The 26,596-nt window shown below is 37.3% G+C and overlaps 1 protein-coding gene across 3 annotated transcripts; it reads left to right on the forward strand.

Moving 5' to 3' along the window:
• On the forward strand, positions 1 to 26,245 carry sv2ca (synaptic vesicle glycoprotein 2Ca). 3 transcript variants are annotated; one of them, XM_058374363.1, is made up of 14 exons: positions 1 to 132; positions 1,895 to 2,085; positions 6,770 to 7,448; positions 13,300 to 13,480; positions 15,276 to 15,427; positions 19,406 to 19,539; positions 19,786 to 19,875; positions 20,652 to 20,762; positions 20,844 to 20,932; positions 21,043 to 21,207; positions 21,548 to 21,681; positions 22,442 to 22,645; positions 23,413 to 23,572; positions 23,753 to 26,245. In XM_058374363.1, exons 3-14 carry the CDS (start codon positions 6,860 to 6,862, stop codon positions 23,934 to 23,936), a joined length of 2,193 nt encoding a protein of 730 aa, XP_058230346.1. In that variant the 5' UTR covers positions 1 to 132; positions 1,895 to 2,085; positions 6,770 to 6,859; the 3' UTR covers positions 23,937 to 26,245. The 3 variants fall into 3 exon arrangements, with proteins under 3 accessions (XP_058230346.1, XP_058230345.1, XP_058230347.1); XM_058374362.1 differs by lacking the exon at positions 1 to 132 and having other exon boundaries at positions 1,849 to 2,085; XM_058374364.1 differs by lacking the exons at positions 1 to 132; positions 1,895 to 2,085; positions 13,300 to 13,480 and having other exon boundaries at positions 7,309 to 7,448.
• Positions 26,246 to 26,596: the final 351 nt, after the last annotated feature.

A 26,596-nucleotide genomic window follows, 5' to 3' on the forward strand; every position in this document is an offset into this window, starting at 1 on the left:
CTTAGGACTGGCTTGTGCAATCCCCAGTGGCTGGGTTGGGTCCCTGCTCAGGAATCAAACCCAGGCCATGGCATCAGAGGGTAACATTGCCACCTTACTGTTCCAGGATTCCTGGCTTGATCCTGTTATCCGGTGAGTGTGGGTTTCTTTTCGGTCCTTTGGTTCTTCCCACTTTAGAAAACTGCCAGTAAGTGGACTGGATATTTCAATGGGCCCCTAGAGAAACTGAGGGCAAAAAAAATATTATCCTCACAACCATAGAGTTATTAAATGCATTAACTCAACTTCTTTGCACATGCTGCATGAATTTATCTGTTGTATATTTTTTTTATTCTTGTTACATTTGTTATATTTTATCCTGTTGTGGGACAGAAATGAAGTACAGTGAAAAAAAAATATCTACAGTCTTTAAATAAAGTATTCTGTGCTCGAATGCATGCTTTAGGGCTTTGTTTCATCATCATGGTCATGTTCTATGGAAGCTTGACTCTGATCCTATTATGCATAATAAGTAATTGTTATAGCATTATTGCATTATCATATGGAAGTGCATTGCTCCCATTCCACATAATAAAATAAATTATATTTCCACAATAAAATGCATTACAGACATAAAATAATAGCCTCTCCTGCCTTAAACCTTTATACAGTATATCAAAGAATTTGAAATGTAATAAGAATAAAACGTCACCATGTAATTTAACACACTGGGCTTAGTCAATTACAGGATAATATTTATTTACACTGGTTAGCTACAGATAATGCACAAAGCATATTTGAAATAAGACCTGTGGCATTTAACATATTTAGAATTATAATAATAATAATAATAATAATAATAATAATAATAATAATAATAATAATAATAAATAATGATTGTCTAAAAAAAGCAGGATAAAATACAAGCAGAGATATTTCAGCCGTTACAGCAATGCAGATCTTGAGTGCAATCCAATTAGAATAATGTGGGTAATGGAGTTGTCTTTAGTAGTCAGGTTCAGCACAATCTTCAGTGTATTCATGGCCCAAATCAATAGCTCTGACCCAGCAGTAACATCTCACATCACTGCATCTGCTATTGTGCATGTTTTTGGTGGCCTGATGCAACGAAATCAAAAACAAATATCCTTACAAAACATTAACATCTGGTATAGGATATTAGTACGGTTTTTTTTGTGTATTTGCTAAAATAGACTGAAGTAAATCTTGGGGATTTCTGTTTAGTCACTGTCAGTGGTTTATGCACAGGAGAGAGAGTCAAGTGTATATATTAATATCTAGGACACTGCCAGCTCAGAGGTGGGAAAAAAGAGTATTGCCACAAATATACTGTACATACAAAAGTAAGATAAAGAGAATGTGTTTTTCAATTTTATATCCTCATTGAAGAACCTCATACAGAACTTGGCCTTAGTAATAATACATTGAAATGTGACCAAAATATTAGTTCTTAAAAAAAAGTAATATACCACTAGAAAACAATGACAAATACACATCTCTGTTCAGCCAACAGATAATCAAGGTAGATTATCAAGGTAGATTAGACTACTATGTCTGTAGTTTTAAAGGAGTAAGGAAATTATGTTCAGCCATAATGAAAAGCTACAAACATATGAACAATATCACTAAGAAACATGCAATTAGTGTTGTATCTATAATTTTTTTTTAATATCCTTATGAGTCCCTTGTATGGCAATAAAGTGTGAATGAACTGTACCTTCAAAGCAAGGAGAGCTAAGAAGGAAGTCCTCAGACCATTCTTGTTTTAAATCGTGCGTCATCACATATATTTTGCCTTTGCTTGCGTCACCCCACGGTGTTTCCGTCAGGTTCATCCGCAACGCACCAACCATCCTTTCTCTCTCTCTCTCTCTCTCTCTCTCTCTCTCTGTAGTACTGCAGATATACAACTGACTGCAGCGGGGAAGAAACATCGCTTTCAGCTCTCAGCTCTCTCCTCAGCATCCTTGTGATACTACACTGAGTTTGTATTCAGCACACGCAGCAAGCTCATTTAGAAAAACCAAACAAAACAAAACAATGGAGTACCAGTACAAAACGCTTATTTGGTCAGCCTTTTAATAGGTAAGTTCCTTTTTTATTTATCTGTAGCCTATATCATGTGCCTCACGAAACAAGATCTTTAGAGTGAATGAATGTAACGCGTAAAAACCATATGAACAGTGTCAGTTTACTGAAGCATTCCTCTCTGCCTATCAGAAAGTTATTTGGAGTTGTGTTAACTGTGTCAGCACACTGTGTATTGATGATTTTCACTCGGGTTATTGTGCTTGCAGTATTGCAGTACTGATCTTTCCAGATGGTCATTAATAGCTCCGACAGATCTTTAAAGATCTCTTTGTATTTTAAAGTGCTGCGTGTAAAAACGCTGAAGAATGATACAAGGCACGTCTGAGGGACTTTCTTCTTAGCTTCCCCTTGCTTGCAAGTGATGCTTCATGCACAATTTCCCACCTTCCCTTAAACTGCATTTTTTGATGTGAGTTAAATGGACTTTTCAGCCAGTGGAATGGAGCGCAGAGCGCGCGCGATATAACCGCCCCCGGCACTCAGAGCGCACGAGGCAACCCTGCTGTATAACGGAAGTATCGCGAGAACACACACACACACACACTCCTTTTTTTTTGCTTACTATCCTGCTGAGGACCTTCCAGTAATTAAGCTAATTAAAGTCTCCACATAACCTCAAGCTCCTATCCTTGTGGGGACTCAAATGGTTAACACCCACATGCAACACACACACACACACACACACACAGGCTTCTTCACTGTTAAGTTATAAATTTATTCCGATCTGTGTAGTGGCATTTTATAGTTAGGGGGATGTGCTTTGTTAACAAATATGCTGGAGTAGAAATCCGTGTTACCCATTCAAATGGAATGGAAATCACATGAACAGTTTATATTTTTTATGCATTTCATCCCTGTGGTAAATAAATAATAAAGATTGAGACCGAATATTCAACAGCCGTATATATTTAAGATTTTTTTTCTTAGCTACACAGAATGTTTTTAATGGACAGTGCAGGCCTGAATGGGTCAACAGCCTCAAATTTAAACATATAAAATGAAATTTAGCTAGTTAGGTTATTGCTTCTAAGGATCTGATCTGTATGGCATTTGGACAATGTGAGAATGCTCACTTGTGCCTAAGGTTTCCTAATACAGCATATCAACAAAGCTGTATTATACAGTCTATAAGATTGCACCTCTATTGCGCCCGAACCCAGCATCCCACTAAAGAAAATGTGAAGTGCTCTGTCTTCATCAGAGTCTATTACGCTTGTCAAATGCTTTATCTGGAATGAAGAGTATGAATGTGGTGCTTTCATAACTGGAAGGGTGCTTCTGCATCTTTAAGAATCTATCTCTTTTCTATCTCTGTTCTGTCTTTTACAAGCTCCATATTACAATAAGGCATAACTTTTGCGTAGTTACAGATCTATTACATCTGTTCGGCACCACTGCATCTCACGGTTAAGGCTACACCACGTAAGATTGCATTTATCCATTTTGTCCTTTGCTCAGTTTTGTGACTCAGCCCCTAAATGCTAACTTTCTGGAAGACTATAAAGCTCTCAAGGTTGTATCCTTGAAATAGGCACTTCATCAGCAATGCCGCATTGCTGAGGCTTTTACATGAATGGTCACAAAGTTCAAATATATCAACCAGCTGTCGTGACTCACCCGCATTAGGTTTTATTTTAAGCAAATGGGCAATTTGGAGCTAAATAATTTATTACAAGTCTGGTGAGTCCAGTAATTTTATTACTCAACCATGGTCTTTTCATAAAAAGAAAGCAATGTGATTAAGTCCCAAAGTCAGTGTAACCTATATACTGGGAATATATTTCTTATTTAAACCCATAAAATGACACACTCTCACACATACAGTTACTAATAATTTTATTTTCATATCCTATATCTTGTTCCATTAGTTTCTGTGGATGACAATGGCAGCATTCACGACATATTTGTATGTACAAAGAAGCAGTTGAGGAATAGATCGTTGGTTCTGCTCACATGCGGTGCCATCTCACTGGGCTAAAGTTGGCTCATCCGAGTGAACATATGTCTATTGCTTGGCTTAGAATCTGCCACGGAAATCCGCAATCCGCAACACAGCCCCTGTAGCTGAGAGCAAGTGGCCACTGAACAGCGTCTTTATTGAATCACCTGCAGAGCGGAGCGGTCGGCCGTGGACTTATTGAGAGCGACGAAGCTGATAAGATCATCCAAGCCTCTTTTGTTTTAGTGCTCAGTGGTGTATGGCATTGCGCCACATGCTGATACACGGACGGATTGAATTAAGGCTGGAATAGAGATATTAGTCAGAAAGTTTAAGAGATTAATTAAATAATAGGTTGATAGCTTCATTGCACTAATCAAGAGCAAAATAGGAATATCAGTGAAGAATAAAGAGGAAGAAAAGAATGCTTTCTTTGGGAGATTAGAAAATAAGATATCTTCACTTTCAAGTGCATACTTATTCTCTGACAAACAGTGCCTCCAAGAAATATGGGACATCAATGTGCGCTTTTCCATTTGCATTTGCTATCCCACGCATATCTCATAGCCTTCTTCTATTCATCTGTCTGCCTGCCTGTCTCTCACTCCCTCTCTCTTCTTCCTCCCCCATTCTCTGTAATAGCATCAGTGCCTGATGCAATCTTTTAACACAAGATGTCCTAGGCTTCTCCTTATAGACGGGCTTATTCACTTTCTGTTTTGATGTGATTATATCCGCCTCCAGCCATTAGGAGATTGGACTCGGCTGATTCCTGCTGGCTGACATTAATGAAAGGAACCATTACTTTTTCCACTTACCTTGTTTTTCGATTATTCCTTTGGGTATGTTTATCAAGGTCTAAAATGACAAGTGTAGCCACACAGGAAACATGAGTTCCCCCTCCCCCCCATTGTAAATGGCATTTGTAGGAATATCCTGCATGCACTGCTAGAGTAAAGCTGTGCTCTTATTAGACTCATTCAGGAATATATCTCTGTGTACTGATAAGCATTTGTTTGTCATTGGACCCAGTAACCTTGAATTTCTGAACTAATTTTCCATAATGAAACGGGAAGGCATGTTAAAAAGAAATGGTCTAAAAATATTATTTGTGTCCTCTTAGAATTGAATAACTGACTTTTAATGATAATACATGACCGGCTTAACTAAACCTTATAAACACACTTTCAAAATTAATGGTAGGTATCATGATGTTTTTAACTTTTAGAAGTCATTACTACTTACTACAAAGCCTATGATAAGCATTGCAAATGTTTTTACTCATGTCTCAAGTCATGACTATTTTATGACTTGTACATTATGATGCAATGCTTTGTTTCTTGCAAATTATATGTTTATCTGGTTTGTTCTTTCAAACACTGATGAAATTCGTGGCTACAGAGACACTATAGATCACCCAGATAGAGGCTAATAAGTGTGCAAGACCAAGTTTCATTTTTTTATGTGCATAACCAGACCTAAATTATGCAGTAACTTGTTCTAAAATGTTGAAAGGGCCTGTGACTAGTGCTTATGTTTTATGCAGTTTGTAGACATTTCACATAACCAGACTTTCTATACAGCATTTACATTTCTGTGTCGTCTTTATAGCTGGAAAATAGCAGCAGTGGTTTGATTAAGACTCAAGAGAATGCTAAATCAGAATTGGCTCGCTAAACCCTCTACTCCCAGGTCTGGGCATGAGAAGGAAAAAGTGTTGTATTGCATTGTGGGTTTAGTGGCGAATCTCATCGGGGCTGTCAGTGAAAACGCAGAGCTCTGCTTCAGTGCCTCGCTGACAGACAGCAGCTCCACATCCGTCTAGCATGTAATGGAGGGCTTTCCTGCCTGACCACTCTGCATCTCACCAGCATGCAATGAAAAGCCTACCAGAGCATCATCTGGAGGAAATATAATAAACCAAATATGTGCTTATTTAACACATTACTAATATGGTTTCTAATTTTAAAAAGCTTGATATAGTTTTGTCACAGATCTTTTTTTAAATTATTATTTTATAGAAAAAAAGCAAAATCAAAGTATTTAAAGTATTTAAAGCCTTAATAAATGTAAAAGCATCTAAAAACAGTAAAAACATTAAATATATAAATATGCCCATATTTAGGACATTTTGTGCACTTTGATAGTTGAGGGTTCGTTTCTTTCCTGCATGGGGTTTGCTAAAAAGTCCTCATTTTTTTCTAAATGCTTGCCAGCTTTCACATCTTGAAGACAAGATTGTCATTCAGACAAAAACCGGCCAGTAGCTGACGAGATATTTAAAATGCCTTCACTGACCCCCATTGACTTTAAATAACATTGAAGAAAAGATTTGTGCTTTGTGTTAAAAAACGATTTAATATGCCGTAGGAACTCATTTGAACCCTGCTTTCTGGCTGTCAAAATAAGATTAAAGAGTCTGTTGTTTCTGTTTGTTGTTTTGTCTGAACTTTTTATTAGGTCAAGCACATTTCACCAAATAACTAATTAACTAGACCATATTTCACATCTTGGCTTCCTCAGTGTGATCAAACAATCAGAGCCAAATACCTAAGACTTCTGTTACACTCATAAACCAGTATATTAATTGAAAGCCATGTAGTTAATGAGGTGAATGTTTTAACAGACTTGAGGCATATTGTGTATAATGTTACTGATAATCCTTAATACATTTGGACAAAACAACTGCAATATCTATAATTTCATACTAATTTAACTTTCTCCATACTTTTTTTTTAGGTTCATCCAATGAGATCCAAGGTGTTTGGGGCCCTTCTCTTCTGATAACTACCATCTCCCTCTCACTGGGCCCATCATTTCAGTTCCACCATGGACGACACAGACACTCGGGACCACCTGTCCCTTATGAAGGGGGCAAAAGATATGGTGAAAGAGGCCAAACGGCATGCTGCCAAAAAGGTCAGCACAGTAGTTGACCGAGCATCAGATGAATACTCACACAGCCGTGCCTATCAGCGCTTCCAGGACGAAGATGACGGTGAATACTATGACCCGCCTCAGGGCAACTACACAGGCGATCACGCCAATGATGAAGAAGGTTCCAGTGATGCCACTGAAGGCCATGATGATGAAGACGAGATCTATGAGGGTGAATACCAAGGAATTCCCTCTGACTCCGGGCACAGGGATGGACATGTGGCTTTGGGGCAGCCTGTAGCAGATGGCCTTAAGGACCGCAGGGAGCTTGAAAGTGAGAGGCAAGCAGATGAGGAGGAGCTGGCGCAGCAGTATGAGCTGATCATCCAGGAGTGTGGCCACGGCAAGTTCCAGTGGCAGCTGTACTTCACACTTGGGTTAGCACTCATGTCTGATGGTGTGGAGGTTTTCGTAGTGGGCTTCGTGCTGCCCAGTGCTGAAACAGATATGTGCATGCCTGATTCGAGCTCGGGATGGCTAGGTAAGATATGGATTGGTGCAGAAATAAGACAAGCTAATACAGAATGCACTGACACACTCAAAGTTTAACGATATGGCACATTGTAAGGGGAGATCAACATGATGCCATAATTTCACTCAAAAAAGTTTGTGTGAAATTGTCTAGGTTGATGAAAGGGGTGAGGTTAGGCAAAGTGATTGCAATTAATGCTGGATTTGGAACTGGGTTTATAATCAACATGAATTTTGCAGACAAGATTATAAATCAATTAAAAACATTTCCATGATGTTTTGGTGAAGTACATTATGATTTAGTGGATAATAAATAAATAAATAAATAAATAAATGAATGAATGAATGAATAAATAAATAAATAAATAAAAAAAAAGGGAATTATTTACTTAAATATTACTTCCTAATTGATATTAATGGCATCTTTATACCAAAAAGAAGTGTTATAAGTGTTATTAGTCAGAGCTTTATTTCTATTCTTTATTAATCAGCTCTCAACTAAAACCTCTCTCTCTTTCCCCTTTTTTTCCTCCACATCCCAGTCTGACTGGGGAGAGCCCTGTGGGCATCACTCTGCCTCCCTTCTTTCATGGTCCCTCTCTCGCTTTGTCCTTCCCCTGTCACTGGCTTTTAAGACATAATCATGTGTGGCCACCCGTGACCGGTGCTGCATCCAGCTCTTTCAGATTTAAGATCTTCATCACATGAGAGTATTTTTTTTTTTTAGGTCTCTGAAAAGGAGCCCTTTTCAGTGCCATCACCCGCACTAATGCTATGTGGTGTATTGTTATTTATTGAGAAATATGAGAAAACTGGAACAGTGTTTCTTTGCCATTTAATATCAACGGTTCCCCACTTACTTTGATGAAGTGCCTAGTATGTACATGGTGGTTACTGTAACCTTAATTGCATTTTAATTGTTCATACAATAGATTCTCACCTGTGATTGAATGTCCTAAGCCTAATATTTCATGAAACAACTTACCTCTGAATAATAATATTTCAGGGGAAGAGTAAATGTTACAGCTTAAATGAGTTATAAATCACACAGAGAGCTACACTGTCTCCAAAGGCACTAGAGGCTCATGAAAATTAAAAGCTGTGTATCAGTTTCTCTGTAGTTTCTGCAGACACGAGTCAGCATTTTAACATTGCCAACATCTTAGTCCAGGATTCTTGCCATATCTTATCTCCTTTCATCCCACTCTTTTCTCCTGCCTCAGTCCAGGCAGCCCCCTGTCTTTTCCTCTCTCATTCTCAATCTGGGTGCAAAGTCCTTTAATAGACAGCAAGGAGAAAGAACATAATTAAATTAAAGGATATTTAGACACAATTAAAGGAGACTCAGATTCTGATTAAATTAAGGAGTGTAATTAGTGTAGTTGCAATTGTGCAATAAAAAGGGGGAAAGGAATACCTTCAATACAGTGGGCTATAATGTACATGTAATAATAATAATAATATTAATAATAATAATAACAAGAGAAGAAGAGCCTCCTGGTGGTCCAGTGGCAGGATCCCAGGTTCGATTACTGGGCAGGGTGCCAACCCAGCCACTGAAGAGTTAACTCTCAGTGCCAGTCCCAAGCCCGGGTTAAATGGAAGGGTTGTGTCATGAAGGGCAAACAACAAATAACAAGAGAAGAAAAAGAAAAAGAAGTTCAAATGTAAATTATGTTTGTTTCATTTTGTATCTATCAAAAAAAGCTAAAGACCTTTGTACAGTAATGTTACTGAAGTTTATATGTAATGGAGTAAAAGAAATGAGATAACAAAAAAAGATCAGGTTTGATTTTAGCAATAGAACAGCTTTACAGCCACCAGGATTTCTTTAGAATTTCTGTAGGTGTTCATATCGACTGTAATTTTAACAGTCCCATTTGTCAAGGAAAAGTAAGGGAAGTAGGTGAAAAAGGTTCTGAATTATTTCAGTACTGCCCCAGCAGACCTTTTATTCTTTCCTCAGTGTACTTACATAAAACACCTTTTATCATGTGTCCACTAAAAAAATCATTTTATTATCCAAAGCTCCTTCATTGCTAAATCAAGAATTGAACATTAACCAGACTACAGCAAGCAAATCAGGTGAATGAAAAAGAAAGTTGCTACGTTATACAATTACAATAATGGACTGTGCTTTGAGCGGTCTGTGTAGTCAATTCCATTAATATTGTCACAGAGCCAGAAGGCTTTTTCCCATCTATTCTTTTTTTTATTCTTTCTCTCTCTCTCTCTCTCTCTCTCTCTCTCTCTCTCTCTCTCTTTCTCTCTCAATTTAAAGCATCTAGGCATGACTGAATTGCATTGAAATCACACAACTGCAGAGATTACTGCTAAATTACACCTGTGTGTGTGTGTGTGTGTGTGAGAGTTTGCCTATGAGTGTGTCTCTGTGTGTGTGTGTGTGTGTGTGTGTGTGTGTGTGTGTGTGTGTGTGAGTTTGCCTATGAGTGTGGGCGATTCATTCAGCAACAGCTATCAGTCACCTGGCATTTTAATTCTCTTTCCTAGTCATGATCTTCATTATCGTAAACATATTCTTTTTGTGCCTCTCGTATTTTAATAAACACAAAGACAGAGCTAGAGTGTCAAGAAAGTTCAATTAAAGTAATCACATGATGCTGTATACTCAATATATCAACTGACAAACTTGTTTAGATGAGCAGTTTAAAGTGAAAAACAGAAATGGAGAGAGTTTAAACATTTTCAGTCCAGGATCTGAGGATCTGACAGCATCAAAAAATTTCTCCTCTCCTCTCCTCTCCTCTCCTCTCCTCTCCTCTCCTCTCCTCTCCTCTCCTCTCCTCATTCTTTTTCATCTTATCCTCATTTCTTCAGTTCTTTTCTTGGCCCCATCTCCTCATCTCTTCCTCCTGTACTCTTGTCCTTTTCTGTCGTCTTGTCTTTGTGCCTTCCGTTCTCGCCTCATCCTTTCTCATGTTCTCTTTTCTGTTCTCATCTTCTCTGATAACCTATCTTCTTTTCTAGCCTCTTTGTTCTTGTCTTCCTCTTATATCTCCTATTCACTTCTGTTCTCCTCTCATTCTCTCCTTTCCTGACCTCAAATAGCCCCTGGTGTGGATTTGAGCTATGTGGAGTTGATGATCTACCCTTTTTCAGACCTCTATGGGAAAATGTAGTAGAATGTGAATGATGTTCCCTCCAGCATCTGCACTACCTCAACACTCCCTACTGCTCCCCCACCTCCCCAGTGCCATTGGCATTTACCAGCACACTCTTGCACTTTCTAGCATTGTACAGCATGACACTTTAGTACTGTTACTCCTTTAACTAGTCATCCAGTCTCTGTTTCACCTCTAGTTTTAGATGCACAAGCACAGCCTTGTGACTGGTTGCGGTGACAAAAACGAAATAGTAATATGCATCGACAAGTAAATGGATAATTTCTCAGCTCTACAATATCGATTTTTTCAATTTTGAGATGTTCATGTGAGATAGTACTAGTTCCAGTGAAGAGAAATTTAATTCAGTTCAATTTTATTTGTATAGCGCTTTTAACAATGAACATTGTCTCACAGAAGCTTTACAGAATACATAAGAAACAAAAAACATACTGCAAAAAGTCCTAGATTTGTATTGTATTGCTACAGCATAAAAAAAATCAACTTTTTTTTCAACTTTGTGCCAACAATTTGTTAAATATTTATCCATTTATGGCAGCGCTTGCATTTGTCATTACTGACAGGTACACAAATCTTCAATTTAAGCACATTTTTAATCCTCTCATAGTGTCAGCCATCTTACTGACGTCAATACCAAACAACGAAGGACATAGCAGGACTCCGTCCCTGAAATAGCTTTCAGTATTTTAATAGTTTTTTTTTTTTTTTTTTGCATCCCCGTATCAACGAAAGAAAAAAAAGAATGTAATGTGCATCCCCCTGAGACGAGGCTTTTCCAAGTCAGTGATTCCCTTCTCATTTTCACATGCTGTGCGCCGCTCGCTGCTGGACCAGCAGAACAGCTTGCTGCCTCTTAATGGGTCTTGTATTTGCTCAGTAGCAGCAGAACATATATGCTTGCTCTTACAGAAAGCCACAACTCAGATGTGGAGCAGCGCAAGATGTTTCACAGGCTTCTTCGCTGTGTGTCAACTGTACACGCCTTTATTCAAAAACACTTCTACAGCGGAGTCATTGCAGAGAGCTTTTTGTGTCTTGTGAGCTCAGAGAAGATGAACCAGTTGCTGTAATCATCTATTACAGTGAGACAGGGAACGCAAACGGACTCTGCATACTGACTGCAGCAATCTCATTGTGTCCCTGAGCAAAGGAACCTGATCTGCACGTTAATTTAATGTCTGTGTTTTCTAAAGGGAGCGCAGTAGTACATACACAGTGAACCATCAAACTGACTTGCTTTTAATAACTGATTCAGTATATATATATATATATATATATATATATTTTTTTTAAAAAGCCACTAGACTGAGCCACTAACACTGTGACAGTTTCACTAGGCCACTATGTGTAAATACAGATTCCCATATACTAGATAGATGTATCTTATATACTGGCCTTTCAGTGTATGTTTTATGCAGGTCCAGACTCATCCCTCACTGTCATAAGCGCCTATGTGTATCTGCATTTGTACAGGTACAGATCTGTAGTGCACATCACATAAATCTGTTCTAAATAAATATTTATTTATTAGTAAAATTAGTAACTGTGGTAGAACTTAAGGGATTTAAATAACCAGAGCTTACATAAGTGCTATAATAACAGAGGGGAAACAGGCAGGCATTGGGTCATACCAGAAATCCCATTAAATACAACATGAATTGAATACATTTGTGAAAAAGTTTAAAAAAAATCATATTGGACTAATACATGTTTAAACTGTATATTGATAGAATACACTTCAGTTAGATGACATGAAATGGACAATTAAAAAAAGACATGGACTTCTCACAGACACAGTGCTGAAGCAAAAGAGTAATGCTGAGAGTCTGGGGTGTTTAAAGTGAATAGTGTGATTGCAGTTGAGTGTCATTAGTAATAAGGTGACTGAGCTGGGATAGATGTTTGACCAGAGGTCATGTGATGAGGTTGTGGGCTGTGTATTATAGAAATTGTTCACTGCAGATATGGCCATGATATTAAGTTGCAAGGACCATCTATTCGGACCTAGAGAAAACTCTAATAAATAAGTTGTGAAATCCATTCATTCGTTTTCTACAAATTCAGGTTCTTCACACACAGGGCACAGGTAGAAACTGAGCCTTTAGCCCCAGAGACAAACCACTAATCTACTGAGAAAAAATAAAATGAAACACACCAAAACTATGAATTAGAGTAAACAGGCACAGCATGCAAACTCTGACATACAGAATTGAACCTCAAATTTGACTTTATAGATTCTTTTAAAGTTACTACTTCAGACTTAACTGATTTGCTTGATTAGATGTTTTTACTTTTATTAATTAGCACTATAGTTTTATATTTGGAAACATCTGGAAAAAGTACATGAAAACAAAATGACAACTTCTGCATGACACTGACTTTATTATTATTATTATTATTATTATTATTATTATTATTATTAATATTGTGATTTATTTTTTGGAGTTTGTTTATGGAAACTCTGCTATGCATTGCTGTTCAAAATTCTTCTTTCACCAAGTATATGTTCCCTTATAAATACCCATTTTAAGTAAAAAAAAACATGGACAAAAGGGATTAAACCCAACCCAGTGTATTTCTGTGTGATACTGAGACACTTTTCCAAAGCTTTGCTTCTTCTATGTTTGAGTATTATTACATCTGAAGTGCATGTACCTCCTGTATCTGCTCTTAAACTTTCTCTCTCTTTTCTTTCCCTCCCCCTTTCCCATCATGTAGGTAGCATTGTATACCTGGGGATGATGTTGGGGGCTTTCTTCTGGGGGGGCATGGCAGATAAAGTGGGTCGGCGACAGTGTCTGCTTATCTGCATGTCCATGAACGGTTTCTTTGCCTTCCTGTCTGCCTTTGTACAAGGCTATGGCTTCTTCCTGCTCTGTCGCATGATAGCAGGCTTTGGGTGAGTCTTCTGTTCACCCTAATGGACTTTCTTTATGCTTTCTGTAATTGTTAATGAGATACCACTGGAAGATACAACTACATTGGAAATGGCAATGCTTAAACCATTGCTTTACCAAAAATGTATAAACTCAGTGCTTCTTTGTGTTGGGATGCACCTCCTGTCAGTCATTTTCTGGATACTTTATCTGCCACCTCAGATCCTGGGGGCGGAGTTTGTGATTATGGGTATGAATTGGGGAGTGGGGAGTTTCCTTATTGTACCTAATGCACCTTTAAGAGCCCTTAAGTGAAAGGGTGTACTTCTGATTTATGGAAAACCCTCATGAATGAATATACAGTACATCCAATAATTGATCTCTGCATGCTAAAAATATTGACTGTTTCTCTCTGAGTTTGGAGATTAGATTCTTGAAGTTGTCATGAGATATGATCTATTGGGGATCTTTTATCAAATCACTTCTAAACGAAAATGACTTCTCTTCGCTTTAGATAATAGTGTTTCTTAGGACAGATCATACATTTTGTCTGCTTCGATCAATAGTCATTGCAGTGCTGCTATCCTCAATTCACAGTATCTTCACTGCTAGAAATAGTCTGTGAGTTTCTACTTACAGCACTTGTGTCATTGGAATGATATATGATTGTCAAAAATGATTATGAAACGAGAGAGAAACCTTTTAAATCACTTACTGGGTGAATATAACCATTTTATTTTCTTTAATTTTAAGTTAACTCTATACCTAACTGTAATTTATTAAAATTCAATTATATACATTTCATTGTTATTCATTCTAGATATAAGGAGAGATACAAATGCTAATCTCACATCTAACCCTAAACCTAACCTTCATAAATATTCAAATGGTTTAAAGGGGGAAAAAAAACACATGACAAATGTAGATAATATGATGTTTAGTGTTTCTGGTGCTAATTTTTTGGTTAGTACTGTATTTATATTATTTTTATGAGAAATGGGTGGCTGTCTATCATGCTGACATCATAGAGAGACATTGCTGGTAAAGTTATAATGGTGTTTAATTGGATAAAAAAAAAACCCAGCTTAAGCATGAGTGATAATGTCCAGGTTCAAATAAAACAAAATGCAAATAATTGATGTACAAGAGAAGCAATTTCATGTGTAAGGACATGTGTAAAAGTAGCACAAAGATTGCCTTGACCAAATACTACAGCCCTGGGGGAAAAAAAAGAGACCACTCTCCAATCTCCAGATTTGAACCCTATTGAAAACCTCTGGAATGTCATCAAGAGGAAGATGGATGGTCACAAACCATCATGCAAAGCTGAGCTGTTTACTTTTTTTGCAAAAAGAGTGGTATAAAGTTCCCCAACAGCAATGTGAAAAACTGGTGGAGAGCATGGAGCCAAAAATCGGGGTTATTCCACCAAATACTGATTTCTTAATGTTATTTAGCCAAAGCATTAACGCAATTTGTTTACAAATTATTTGCATTTGGTTTTATTTGAGTTATTAAAGCTCTGCAAATACTGCGTGATCTTGGGTTATTTTGATGTGTTGTCATTTCCTTTAAATATATACTCTAAATAACAGTAGTTATATTTTGAATTTAGGAGAAATATTGTCAGCAGTTCACAAAAAAATGAAACAAAACTGTTCATCTCACCAATACATGCACCTGTAAGAAAAAAACATAAGAAACTGATTATTTTGCAGTGCTCTCTTATTTTTTTTTCCAGAGCTGTATCTATTGTTCAGTGAATGTACATGATTCTGGATTAAACTATATTCTAATCCATGATCATTTTCTGTTTAGGATTGGTGGAACAGTACCCATTGTGTTTTCTTACTATGCGGAAGTCTTAGCGAGAGAGAAACGTGGCGAGCATCTGAGCTGGCTCTGCATGTTTTGGATGATAGGGGAGATCTATGCTTCTGCCATGGCCTGGGCTATCATACCTCATTATGGTAAGTGAGGAGGTTCATAAACCAGATCGAACCAAACATTTTGCTTTACATTGTAGAAAGCTAGACTGATGAAAGAGCAGTCTGCAATAATACCTTATATACAGCAATGTGAGTCTAGACATGACACCAGTCCTATGTAGGTCAATAATAAACTAATCTAAGAGGATGATTTATGAACCCACAGTTAGATGAATTTGAAACCTTTAAGGAATAAGGCTTTGTCATTTCCGGTCAGGATGCTGGGGGTTAGTAAAAGAATGACCAGTTGTAGGTAGTAATGGTTTGGTCACAGATGATTAAGCTGGGCTCAAATGCTTTCATTATCATTTCTCATTCTGTTGTCGTCTCTCTTTCGTTCATTCCTCTGCTGTCTATAATACACCTGTGTTTAGTTACTGCATGTGCCATGCATGCTACAGCTCACCCCACTCACTTCTGCGATTAACAGAAATGCAGCAGTATCCTGCAGCAATATAAAGGCAATCTCCCTGAATAGTGTGATATCTCCCTAGCACACAGGGGACTGGTATGCTGGTGATGGATGGTTATGTGTTAACCACTTAATTTAACTTAAACAGTCCATTACATGCTCCCCGCTGGTTCCTCACCTCTGCCAAACTATGCAATGCCCTCTGAATAACACAGACAGCACCCGAAACAGCTTAAACTGCCTCACAGAGTCAGCAAATATGAAGCATTATCTATCTGTCTTCATTATGCATTTAGGTCTGTACTGCATCACTCACTTGCCTACACACATGTCTGTGAGCACACATAGACACCCTTGTTGTCGTCATCTGCACACCCACAAATTTGTGGACAAACACAAAGACAGGCACAGGTAAAAATAGTTCCTGGAAATGAAAAAAAAAAGTGCCTACAGAAGCAGCGGAATATGTTTTATTAAAATGTTTGCTGCTTTCTGGTTTTCAGAGGGACTAGAGGGAGGAGAGTGCAACACTATTTGCTTGCCGGATTATCGTATCATATTTCATATATATTATGAACAATGTGTATCACAAGATTTATTTTTGCTATCAACATGCCAACTAAACAGTACATCCATATTAAGGAAACTAATGTCAAATATAGAAGGGTGTCGAATTAAAAGAAAGAAAAAAAATCTGGTTACACCACTGCAAGGTGTCAGAACCCGCTTCTATGTGCATGAGCCCAAATTCAGCAAATCTCTGAATATGTACTAGATGGATAAACACCATTCTTCCAATGATATTTCTTTCAATGGTGTTCCACTCGAAAAATCTCCCACAGATGTACAGTTCTATCAAGATTAGCTAGAATGTCTTCATATTCTTTAGCATTATGGTTCCATTTACTGAAACTTATGTTACAGCATGACAATGAGGGCAATTCCCCACTGCCACGCTGTTAAATCTATTGGAGGCAAATGATTAATACACTTGATATTGGATTGGGATGCTGCACAAATGGATGTGATGGTCAGGTGTCTACATACTTTTGGCTGTATAATGTTTCGACAATTTGTTATAATATTTTGAAAAAATTGCAAGAGAGAGAGAGTGCTGATGAATTTCCGGCACTAGCGTGTTGGCATGAGCCGCACTACCTCTCGATCGTGTAATATTAGATTAAAAAAAAATAAAAAATAAAAAATAAGCCATCTGCTGCCAACTCAGTCATCCATACATTCAGTCAATTATATACATAATCCATGTAATGGGATTTCCAATAACATAGTGAAACATGAGCTGTCTGGATCTGTCTTCTGCAGCATCACACAGAAGGCAATTACACTGACATATTTACATACACACACGCACACAGATGATACATATGGTCAATTCTTTTCTCTCTGTTTCTCTCAATACAAGACTAATCACAAAATGCCAAGCTTAAATCATCCATCACCCTCTGTGGGTTCAACACCCACTCTAATCCATCCATGTATAATTTATCAAAGACTCATTTGAATATGTCATTGGATTTATTCAGAGCTCATCATTTCCTTGCTTTACCTCCGCTCAGCCCCGAAAAATAACCCCACTCCTTCAACTCCTTCAAAGTGGGTTTCTATTGTAGTAATTTCCCAAGAAATAAATTACAGTTTTCGAAAGTGGATGGAAGAATTTGTTAAAAAATAAAAAGAAGAAAGAAAAAGTGATTACTGGTTATTTATTAACACTAGTGTAAGGTGTAACCAGTAAAACACCTGCATTGCATCTGATTTGCATTCAGGGATATCAACTGTACAAATACGTTTGAATATGACTGACCTCAGGTGATGAGATAGATGTGGATGATGCTGATAATGAAAGTGATGAAGGTAGAATGTCTGTCAGTGGAGTTGGAACGAAATCTTTAAGTGAAAATTTCTCCCTTTTCTCTTTCGGGGCTTAACATAATTGAAACTTTACCAGTGGATACGATGCAAAAGTGAGAAGTTTTCAGAACTGATTGTAAGTTATTAAAGTTTACCTGAATATAGACATCAAGAAATTCCTTTCTGAAAACAATACCCTTGTTGCTTGTTACCTAATACAGGGCAAGCACACCTAAATGTAGAGGTATCATGGCCATCTAACAAAACTACTCAATCCCTGTCCATATTACTACATGCCCTTAGAGATTTGTGGTTTTTGATTGATTGTTGCTTCTGACACTGTGTTTACTTATTGGATGCTTATGGTGCCCCCTGTTGGATGAAGATCGCGGCATTCTCGTATCTGACTATCCAATAGCTTCTTATCGTAAATACAGGGATTACATTCATATTTAATTCTTATTCATATTCACATTTGTCCTTCCTTTGTGTGGATGAACAGAAGCATTATTTTTACCACAACAAAATATTACTACAACAGTATTATATTTATGTATTAATGTGTGCATTTCTTCTTCTTCTTCTTCTTCTTCTTCTTCTTCTAAATGCTTTTTGCAGCATGAAATGTTAAGCAGAAAAATATAAAACACTGGCTTTACAGTATGTAAGCGATACACACTTTGGTTGAAAATGAATTTTACTTGCAAATGCTGTGGCATTTGACTCGAATGGTGTGGAAAATTAATGATGATGTCCCGGAGGATTGAATGAAATAAACGATAGCAAAAACTACCTCACATTAACCTGTCTCTCTTCACCTCATGCTGCCTTCTGATGCATTTTCCCCTCCATATGCAGGAACACATTGGCCACTGAGAATGTTAATTAAGTTATCATTTTAATGACCCCTCTGTTGTGGATCTTTCTGTGGAAGATACAATTAATTAACCATGACTGTCTCTGAGGTCACATTTGATACGCACATTCACGCAAACCAACTCATACCCTGAACGATAAAAATCCGGGTTCCAGAGCTAATGGTAGATAATGACTGCTTTTTGGCTTAGCTTTCTGGGTTGATTCTGCTTGAAATCAAGGTACATTTATTTGATGTATAATGAGTCACATGCATGATAGCACGATTTTCCTCCAGTTCCAGTAATAATTTAATGGAAATACATGATGAGTTTTAACAGTGTGAACCTTATGCTCTGTCCTGTAGCAATGATTCTGCTAGAACTCTTTTCATGTATCAGAATGAAGCTTATTCAGATGATTTATAGTACCTGCTATTTAAGGGAGTAGTATTTAGAACCATTTCGGAACAGGAAACCATCTGTTGAAAGGTTTTTTATTTCAAGTTTCCCAAATCATAAAACCTTTAGCACCTTGGGTTCGACATTTAACAATTTCTGCACTGGAGTCCAAGGATGATGTCACTACACTGAAGGTTACAGGCTATTTGGAATAATAAATTTGTCACTTATTCAACAAACTATTAGTTTTATTAAGACTAAAATTAAAATTAAGACTTTGTGAGTGTGACAGGAAGGATGAGAATACACTCTTAAAACTGCTCAGCTGTTTTTTTTATGTAATGTGCTTTATAGGTAAAAAGCATGTGTTATTCAATTTTGTTATGTTACAATTTCTGTGCATTTTCTATAATCCCCAAGGTTGGAGCTTCAGCATGGGCTCGGCATATCAGTTCCACAGCTGGAGGGTATTTGTAGTGGTGTGTGCTCTGCCATGTGTCTGCTCTGTGGTAGCTCTCACATTCATGCCGGAAAGTCCAAGATTCTACCTAGAGGTAGGAAACTATGGGCACTGTATGGTGCACAGTATGGATCTTTTATCTTAGGAATAAATAAAAGCATAACTTTTCTTAGCTCTGTGGTTTAATCATACTGTAGATCACTGTCTTTATACTGCAGTTTAATGTACCATATAAAGATTATAGAAATGATCTTGCAAAGGAAAACAGTTATCTTTGAAGTCAAGCTAGGTGGCAGTCAACCAGCACATGCTAGGTGTTTAATCCCACTAATCCCCTCAGGTGGGGAAACACGACGAGGCCTGGATGATCCTCAAGCAGATCCACGACACCAACATGAGAGCACGTGGACAACCGGAAAAAGTCTTCACTGTGAGTTGAGCTGATGATAAATGAAGTGTTTTCTTGTCTTGTTATGTGAGCTTTTTAGAGGTTTTGTGTCATTCACGGATACGCACAGGAGAGACGTAAAGAGAGACGGCAGCTTTTATCAAAGCTTAACACACACATACCCGATGTGGATATTAAGCTGACTGTCATAATAATATTCACAGTTCTTACTTTACATCAGTACAGATTGCACCACACAAACACACACACACACACACACAAACAGGCAGCATAAATATTGCAAAATGAATTGTGCTATCTGTGAGAAGGATGGCATACTCTTTCCCTTAGATCTTTTTTTAACTGCTGTTGAATTAACAGTAATATTTAATATCTCTACTGTACTGTAAAATAAATGACTAGTTAATGATTTCTTCTACAAAACACTGGTATCATAATACTTTGCCCTATGCATTTAATATTTTGTGATATGTGCTCTGGAGAGAATACCAGAGTCTCAAGTGAGTCTCAAACTAATAAAACTGCAATTTGGTGACACATTCATACAGAATATTTTGCCCTTTATATCCTTAGGTTTATACATGAAGACATCTCTCCTTATTTCAGATCACAGTAGTGGTCAGATTCGGAGACTCATTACAAAACCATTTCTATGCCATTATATCACTTCTGAAGGCGGAGTTCTGTGAATGAGACAAAAACAACCTGGAAATAAAATAGCACTGAATCGCAAAATATGATTACTTCAATGGGGGAAAAAAATGGAAGAAACTCTATTATTATTTTTGTGTTTGTAGGTAAATAGAATTAAAACCCCAAAGCAGATTGATGAGTTCGTGGAGATGCACCCAGAAACCAGTAACCTCGTGTCCAAAGTTATTTTCCGAGTGAAGACAGAACTTCATGGGGTGAGAATGGTTTACCTTTACCTTTTTCTAAAAACCATATTTGGATCTAATTCACATATGCATAACAATTTTCTTTCACAGATCTGGTTGACCTTCATGAAGTGTTTCAATTATCCGATGAAAGATAATACGATAAAGCTGGCCATTGTTTGGTTTACACTGTCATTCGGGTAAGAATTTACTTTTAATTTCAGCCTCAGAGAACACTAAAGTGCATTTGAATGATGGAATGGCTAAGGGTGACATTTTCTTTGTACCCTTTCCTGTCAAATTCTTGCAGGTACTACGGCTTGTCTGTGTGGTTTCCTGACGTGATCAAGCACCTTCAGGCTGATGAGTATGCTTCTAAAGTGCAGTGGCACAATAATGAGCAAACCGAGGACTTCACATTCAACTTCACACTAGAGAACCAGATACACACCAACAGTGTGTTCATCAATGACAGGTACACTAGCCTCATTAAAAATACTAAATATAAATGTATTACAGAAAGAATGAGGCACAAGTCTGTTCATTGGTCAATAAGAAACAAGGGCAAGGTACAAGAAGACAAAGTCTTGGTAACATATGATACTACTACTGTGAGATTTTATGCTGAAAAGTGACATGCAAAGGATACAAAAAAGATTTCACAATCAGGAAACAAACTAATGACAGGACAGAGAGACAGGACTAGACAGATTATTATTATTATTGTTATTAATATTATTATTATTATTATTATTATTATTGGTATTAAGCCATTTATCATGTCCAAAGTTTTCTTCTTTTTACCACATACACAGGTTCATAAATATGAAATTCAAGTCAGTAACTTTCATCAACACCACCTTTCAAAGCTGCCATTTTGAAGATGTAACGTCTGTAGGATCATTCTTCCGAAACTGCACTATTATTGATTCTTTTTTCTACAACACAGGTAAATTTACAGTGAAAAAGTTTAAAAACTAAGAAATGCTAATGAAGTTTAGACTATAATATATATTAAAGTCTATTGTATATTGTATATAGATATACACTGACCAGGCATAACATTATGACCACCTGCCTAATATTATCTTGGTCCCCCTTATGCTGCCAAAACAGCCCTGACCCGTCATGCACTGTGTATTCTGACACCTGTCTATCAGAACCAGCATTAACTTCTTCAGCAATTTGAGCAACAGTAGCTCGTCTGTTGTATCAGATCACACGGACCAGCCTTCACTCCCCACGTGCATCAATGAGCCTTGGCCGCCCATGACCCTGTCGCCGGTTCACCACTGTTCATGCCTTGGACCACTTTTGATAGATACTGACCACTGCAGACCGGGAACACCCCACAAGAGCTGCAGTTTTGCAGATGCTCTGATCTAGTCGTCTAGCCATCAAAATTTGGCCCTTTTCAAACTTGCTTAAATTTTTCCTGCTTCTAACACATCAACTTTGAGGACAAAATGTTCACTTGCTGCCTAATATATCCCACCCACTAACAGGTGCCATGATGAGGAGATAATCAGTGTTATTCACGTCACCTCTCAGTGCTCATAATGTTATGCCTGATACAGATATAGACATATTATTTATTGGATATGGTATTTTGACTGTTAAATGTTAAAGAACAATAATCTGATACCAGAATAATTATCATCTGTGTATTCAGAATTTGAATGGAATTTACTTAAAATTTTCACACACAGATATTGAGGACTCCAAACTGATAAACACAGAAGTCAAAAACAGCACATTTCTTCACAACAAAACGGGATGTCAGATGACGTTTGATCATGACTACAGTGCCTACTGGGTCTACTTTGTCAACTTCCTGGGGACGCTGGCTGTGCTACCAGGAAACATTGTGTCTGCACTTCTCATGGACAAAACAGGGCGTTTATCCATGCTGGGTAAAAAATGAACGCTTATTCGATCGCATTTTGATCTAGGCATCCACCTTTTTTTCTTTTTCTTCATTATAATATTGAAATCAGTGCTCTGGGTATTAGAGGATACGCAAATTAAGTAAAATATCAGATGTAGGATGGCACGTTGCTTAAAGACAAGTTTGTATTGTATTGTATTCATCAATATGATACACATTCATGAAATAAAATACGCCAAAGGATTGTATCAGAAACCGTGTCAAATCCGGTATGATACTGATCTATCATTTTAGACCATCAACAACAACAGAATGGTTCATTCGTAATCTACTATCAGAACAAAGGTATTAACTGTACCTGTCCTTGTTGCTGAAAATGTGGATATGGTGTAGCTATGGTGGATATAGGATATGGTGTATAACTGGATCATCATTATCATAGGCGCTTTAGTGGAAAGCTGCACAGGTGCATTACATTCATATTACTAGGTAGATACATGTTAAAGCACAGAAGGTGTGCTTGAGACTGTCATGACAAGAAATAGTACTGTTTAGTGTAGTGTATAGTACAGTTTAGTGGTATAGCTGAGGTATTTGAGGTACAAGTTAAACAAATTTTGTAATAAGCACGTGTGTATGATGAAAACTTAAGATGCAAATATATAAGCTGCATTTTCCTTCCATATCATACTGTCATTTGAATTTATATGAAGCAAGTCTATCAGAGTTAAAATCAGATATAGACATTTAACCTCGATTAAACACATTTCTGTGTATTTTCTGTGCTCCCAGGATTCTCCATGATCCTTTCTGGGATCAGCTGCTTCTTTCTGTGGTTTGGCACCAGCGAGGCCATGATGATCGGAATGCTGTGCCTTTATAACGGCCTCAGTATCTCTGCCTGGAACTCACTGGATGTGGTCACAGTAGAGCTATATCCTACTGATAGGAGGTACGTATGGAACAGGAACACACAAGCTTAAATAGTTACCACATACTGCTAATGCATCACCAGTGCACTCTGTCTTGCTTCACTGTTGATCTATCACACTAATATGTAGACCAGTATGAACACCATTACCTCATACTGTTAATTCAACAGACAACGCTTTGGACTCTTTTTTAATTACAGAGGAACCGGCTTCGGCTTCTGTAACGCTTTGTGTAAGCTCGCAGCAGTGCTGGGGAACCTGATCTTTGGCTCTCTGGTCAGTATTACTAAAGTCATCCCGGTCCTCCTCGCATCATCTGTGCTGGTGTGTGGTGGTCTGGTGGGACTCCGGCTCCCGGACACAAGGTCAAATGTCCTGATGTAGGAAGTCAACAGCTTCACTCATGTCTGGCGCTCATGGCACATGTGTCTCCCATTCATTTCCACGTTGTTTGTGGCATTCTTTTTTGAAAAGCTAAAAATCATGCACTAGAAGAAGTGAAAAAGAGTGAGAAATATGAGAAATGTGATACTGTAGTGGAATTTGCAGAAGTAAATGGTTCAACTTAAGAAGAAGTGAGTCATAATGTGAGTCATATTATGTTTGAGAGCATCCCAGTTATGAGGCAGATCATTTCAGCACACAGCTGTATGAGGTAACTAGGCAGAAATGGAAAACCAGAAGATCGTAATGAGTAAAACACCTTAATCTAAAACACAGAAGTGTTGTGAATCAATTTCCAAATGCTATGTATTACATGAGTAATATTTTATGGACTGCTTTATTTTCCCTGTATCTTTATGCAGGCTGCAAATCCAATACAGTATGAAGCTGAAAGCAGGTATTTATAGAGGTGTAAATTTGAATGCCCCCTCTTATTAAGATGCTCCATAAGAGAGTCCATAAGAGAACAGGACAATCAGAAGGACTGGGATAGCTACACAGCTTATTATTTATTTACACAGCTTACTATTTATTGGCCATAAACGGTCCTAATGCTTTTACATATAGCATAACTGCTGATTAAAAAAACACAGGTTCTCTACAGTTTAACAAGATTCACCTTCATACCAGTGCAAAAATGAGTGTAGTTTAAATGTACATGCATATCAAATGCAGTAAGTGAACAGATTGAAATAATCTTAAAACCTTAGCTGAAATATCTCACTCCTGCTCTTTCACACATTTTGTGGAGGAATTTTTAACATTGATTTATTGAGCAATTAACTATTATTTATTGCTTTAACATTGTGTGTGTGTGTGTGTGTGTGAAATGGTAAAATAAGCTGTTCACCACATTCTATGTACAAATGAACCCATATCTGGAAATAATGCTGGCCTTTAAAACTGTGCCTCTCCTTTGCTTAACTGTCACTCACTTTCAGATGAAGAATCTTGACAAATAATCCATCAAAACTCCATTTTTGCTCAATAACAAAACAAAACAAAAAATTAAAACCCTTTAAGGACACAACACTGTGCTAGGCATGATTGACAGTGCAGGTTTTGGTGACCGTGAGCTTTAAAAGACCGATATAAAGACCTGTTTAAAAGATTAAGCAGATAGATTGTCCATCTTGTGAGTCTAAACCACCATGAGTTCATGAAGTTTATTATTAGTTTGTTTAAAGCGTTTTACTGTGTTCTTATATACAATTATACAGGTACTACTGACCTTCACGAAACAGAAGATCTGAGGAGAGTGTAAATATAACCATGGATTAGAGATTGGAAGTCGAGTCAATTTCAAAATATACCAGATTATTGTTCTTTGATTAGATCATTCATTTGACTTGTGGTTTCTTTTATTCGTGTTCATCCAGAATCAGACTAACAAAACCTATTGTGTCACCAGTATGTACCTCCACAGGCCATTATTCCCCTCACAAAGGTACTTTCTACGTGCTGCTATATACGGTTGGTTTGTTTCCTTACTACATTAAATTGTTGACACTACTGTTTTAAAATTTGGCAAAGACATCTATTTTTAAGATACTATTTTACAATGATTCTAAGCCATTCTGTTAAATAATAATAATAATAATAATAATAATAATAATAATAATAATAAAGTAACATATGATAATACAAAGTGTCCTATACTATTTTTGATTAGGCCTCTGACAAACCAAAGTGACTTACTGCTGTCTGACTCTCAGCAGAGCTATGCAGTCCCTGAAGTAGAGGTTTCTCAAACAAAAAAAAAAAATGTAGCTAATTAATTAATTTAGCCAAATTTTAATGAAGCAGTGTTTATCAGTATTAGGATACATAATAATGTTATAGTAGATTGTTGTGTGTCAGCTAACGTGTTTATGCGCTGCTTATGAATGTGTAATTGTTCGGAAAATATCGTATATACTATACGATGCAGTGTGTGTGTATGAGTATTGGTGTCCACAATTGAAGAAAGATGCAATGTTTCCATCTTTTATCAAACTAAATAAATAAATCCTCTCAACCATCTGACATTGCAGACAACCTTGCATGTGTGTATGAAATAGTCTGTCTTTGTGCTCAGTTTTGTGTTCTTATGTCCCCTTGCTGGGGGACAATCAGAAAATGATCATTTGGAGTAAAGAAATGAATGTTACACTGCTCTGTGTTTTCTGAAAGTTGGGTGTGTAATTTGTGAACATGAAAAAAAAAAGAGCTAACTTTTGTGAAAGTAATAAAGATATGTGCTGAAATGATTTTGTGTCTTTGAGAGAAAAAAATATGATTATTATGTTATATATATATGTATGTATATATATATAATGATCGGGTATCAAGCCCCAGCACCGCCAAGCTGTCACCACTGGGCCCACAACCACAACCACTCTGGCCAGGGGCTGAAACTGTGCTCTGAACCCAACCCTCCAAGGATGGGATATGTGAAGAAAGAAATTCACTGTGCAGTAATGTACATGTGACAAATAAAGACAACTTATTATCATCGAAATCACATATCTAATGCATGCGTGGAGTAACACTACTGCTTTCAAAGCTTTAAAAATGCTGCTGATACTAGCTACAGTTTTCAGCGCCATGGTGCATCATAC

The sequence above is a fragment of the Hemibagrus wyckioides genome, linkage group LG22, assembly GCF_019097595.1.
Source record: "Hemibagrus wyckioides isolate EC202008001 linkage group LG22, SWU_Hwy_1.0, whole genome shotgun sequence".
NCBI lineage: Eukaryota > Metazoa > Chordata > Actinopteri > Siluriformes > Bagridae > Hemibagrus > Hemibagrus wyckioides.

Bases quoted from the DNA above. Each gene is read 5' to 3' on its own strand.
- sv2ca (XM_058374363.1), top strand. From the start codon at position 6,860: ATGGACGACACAGACACTCGGGACCACCTGTCCCTTATGAAGGGGGCA. The intron at 15,428-19,405 runs GTAAGTGAGGAG...ATAATCCCCAAG, and splicing joins GGCTATCATACCTCATTATG to GTTGGAGCTTCAGCATGGGC. The intron at 20,763-20,843 runs GTGAGAATGGTT...TTTCTTTCACAG, and splicing joins TGAAGACAGAACTTCATGGG to ATCTGGTTGACCTTCATGAA.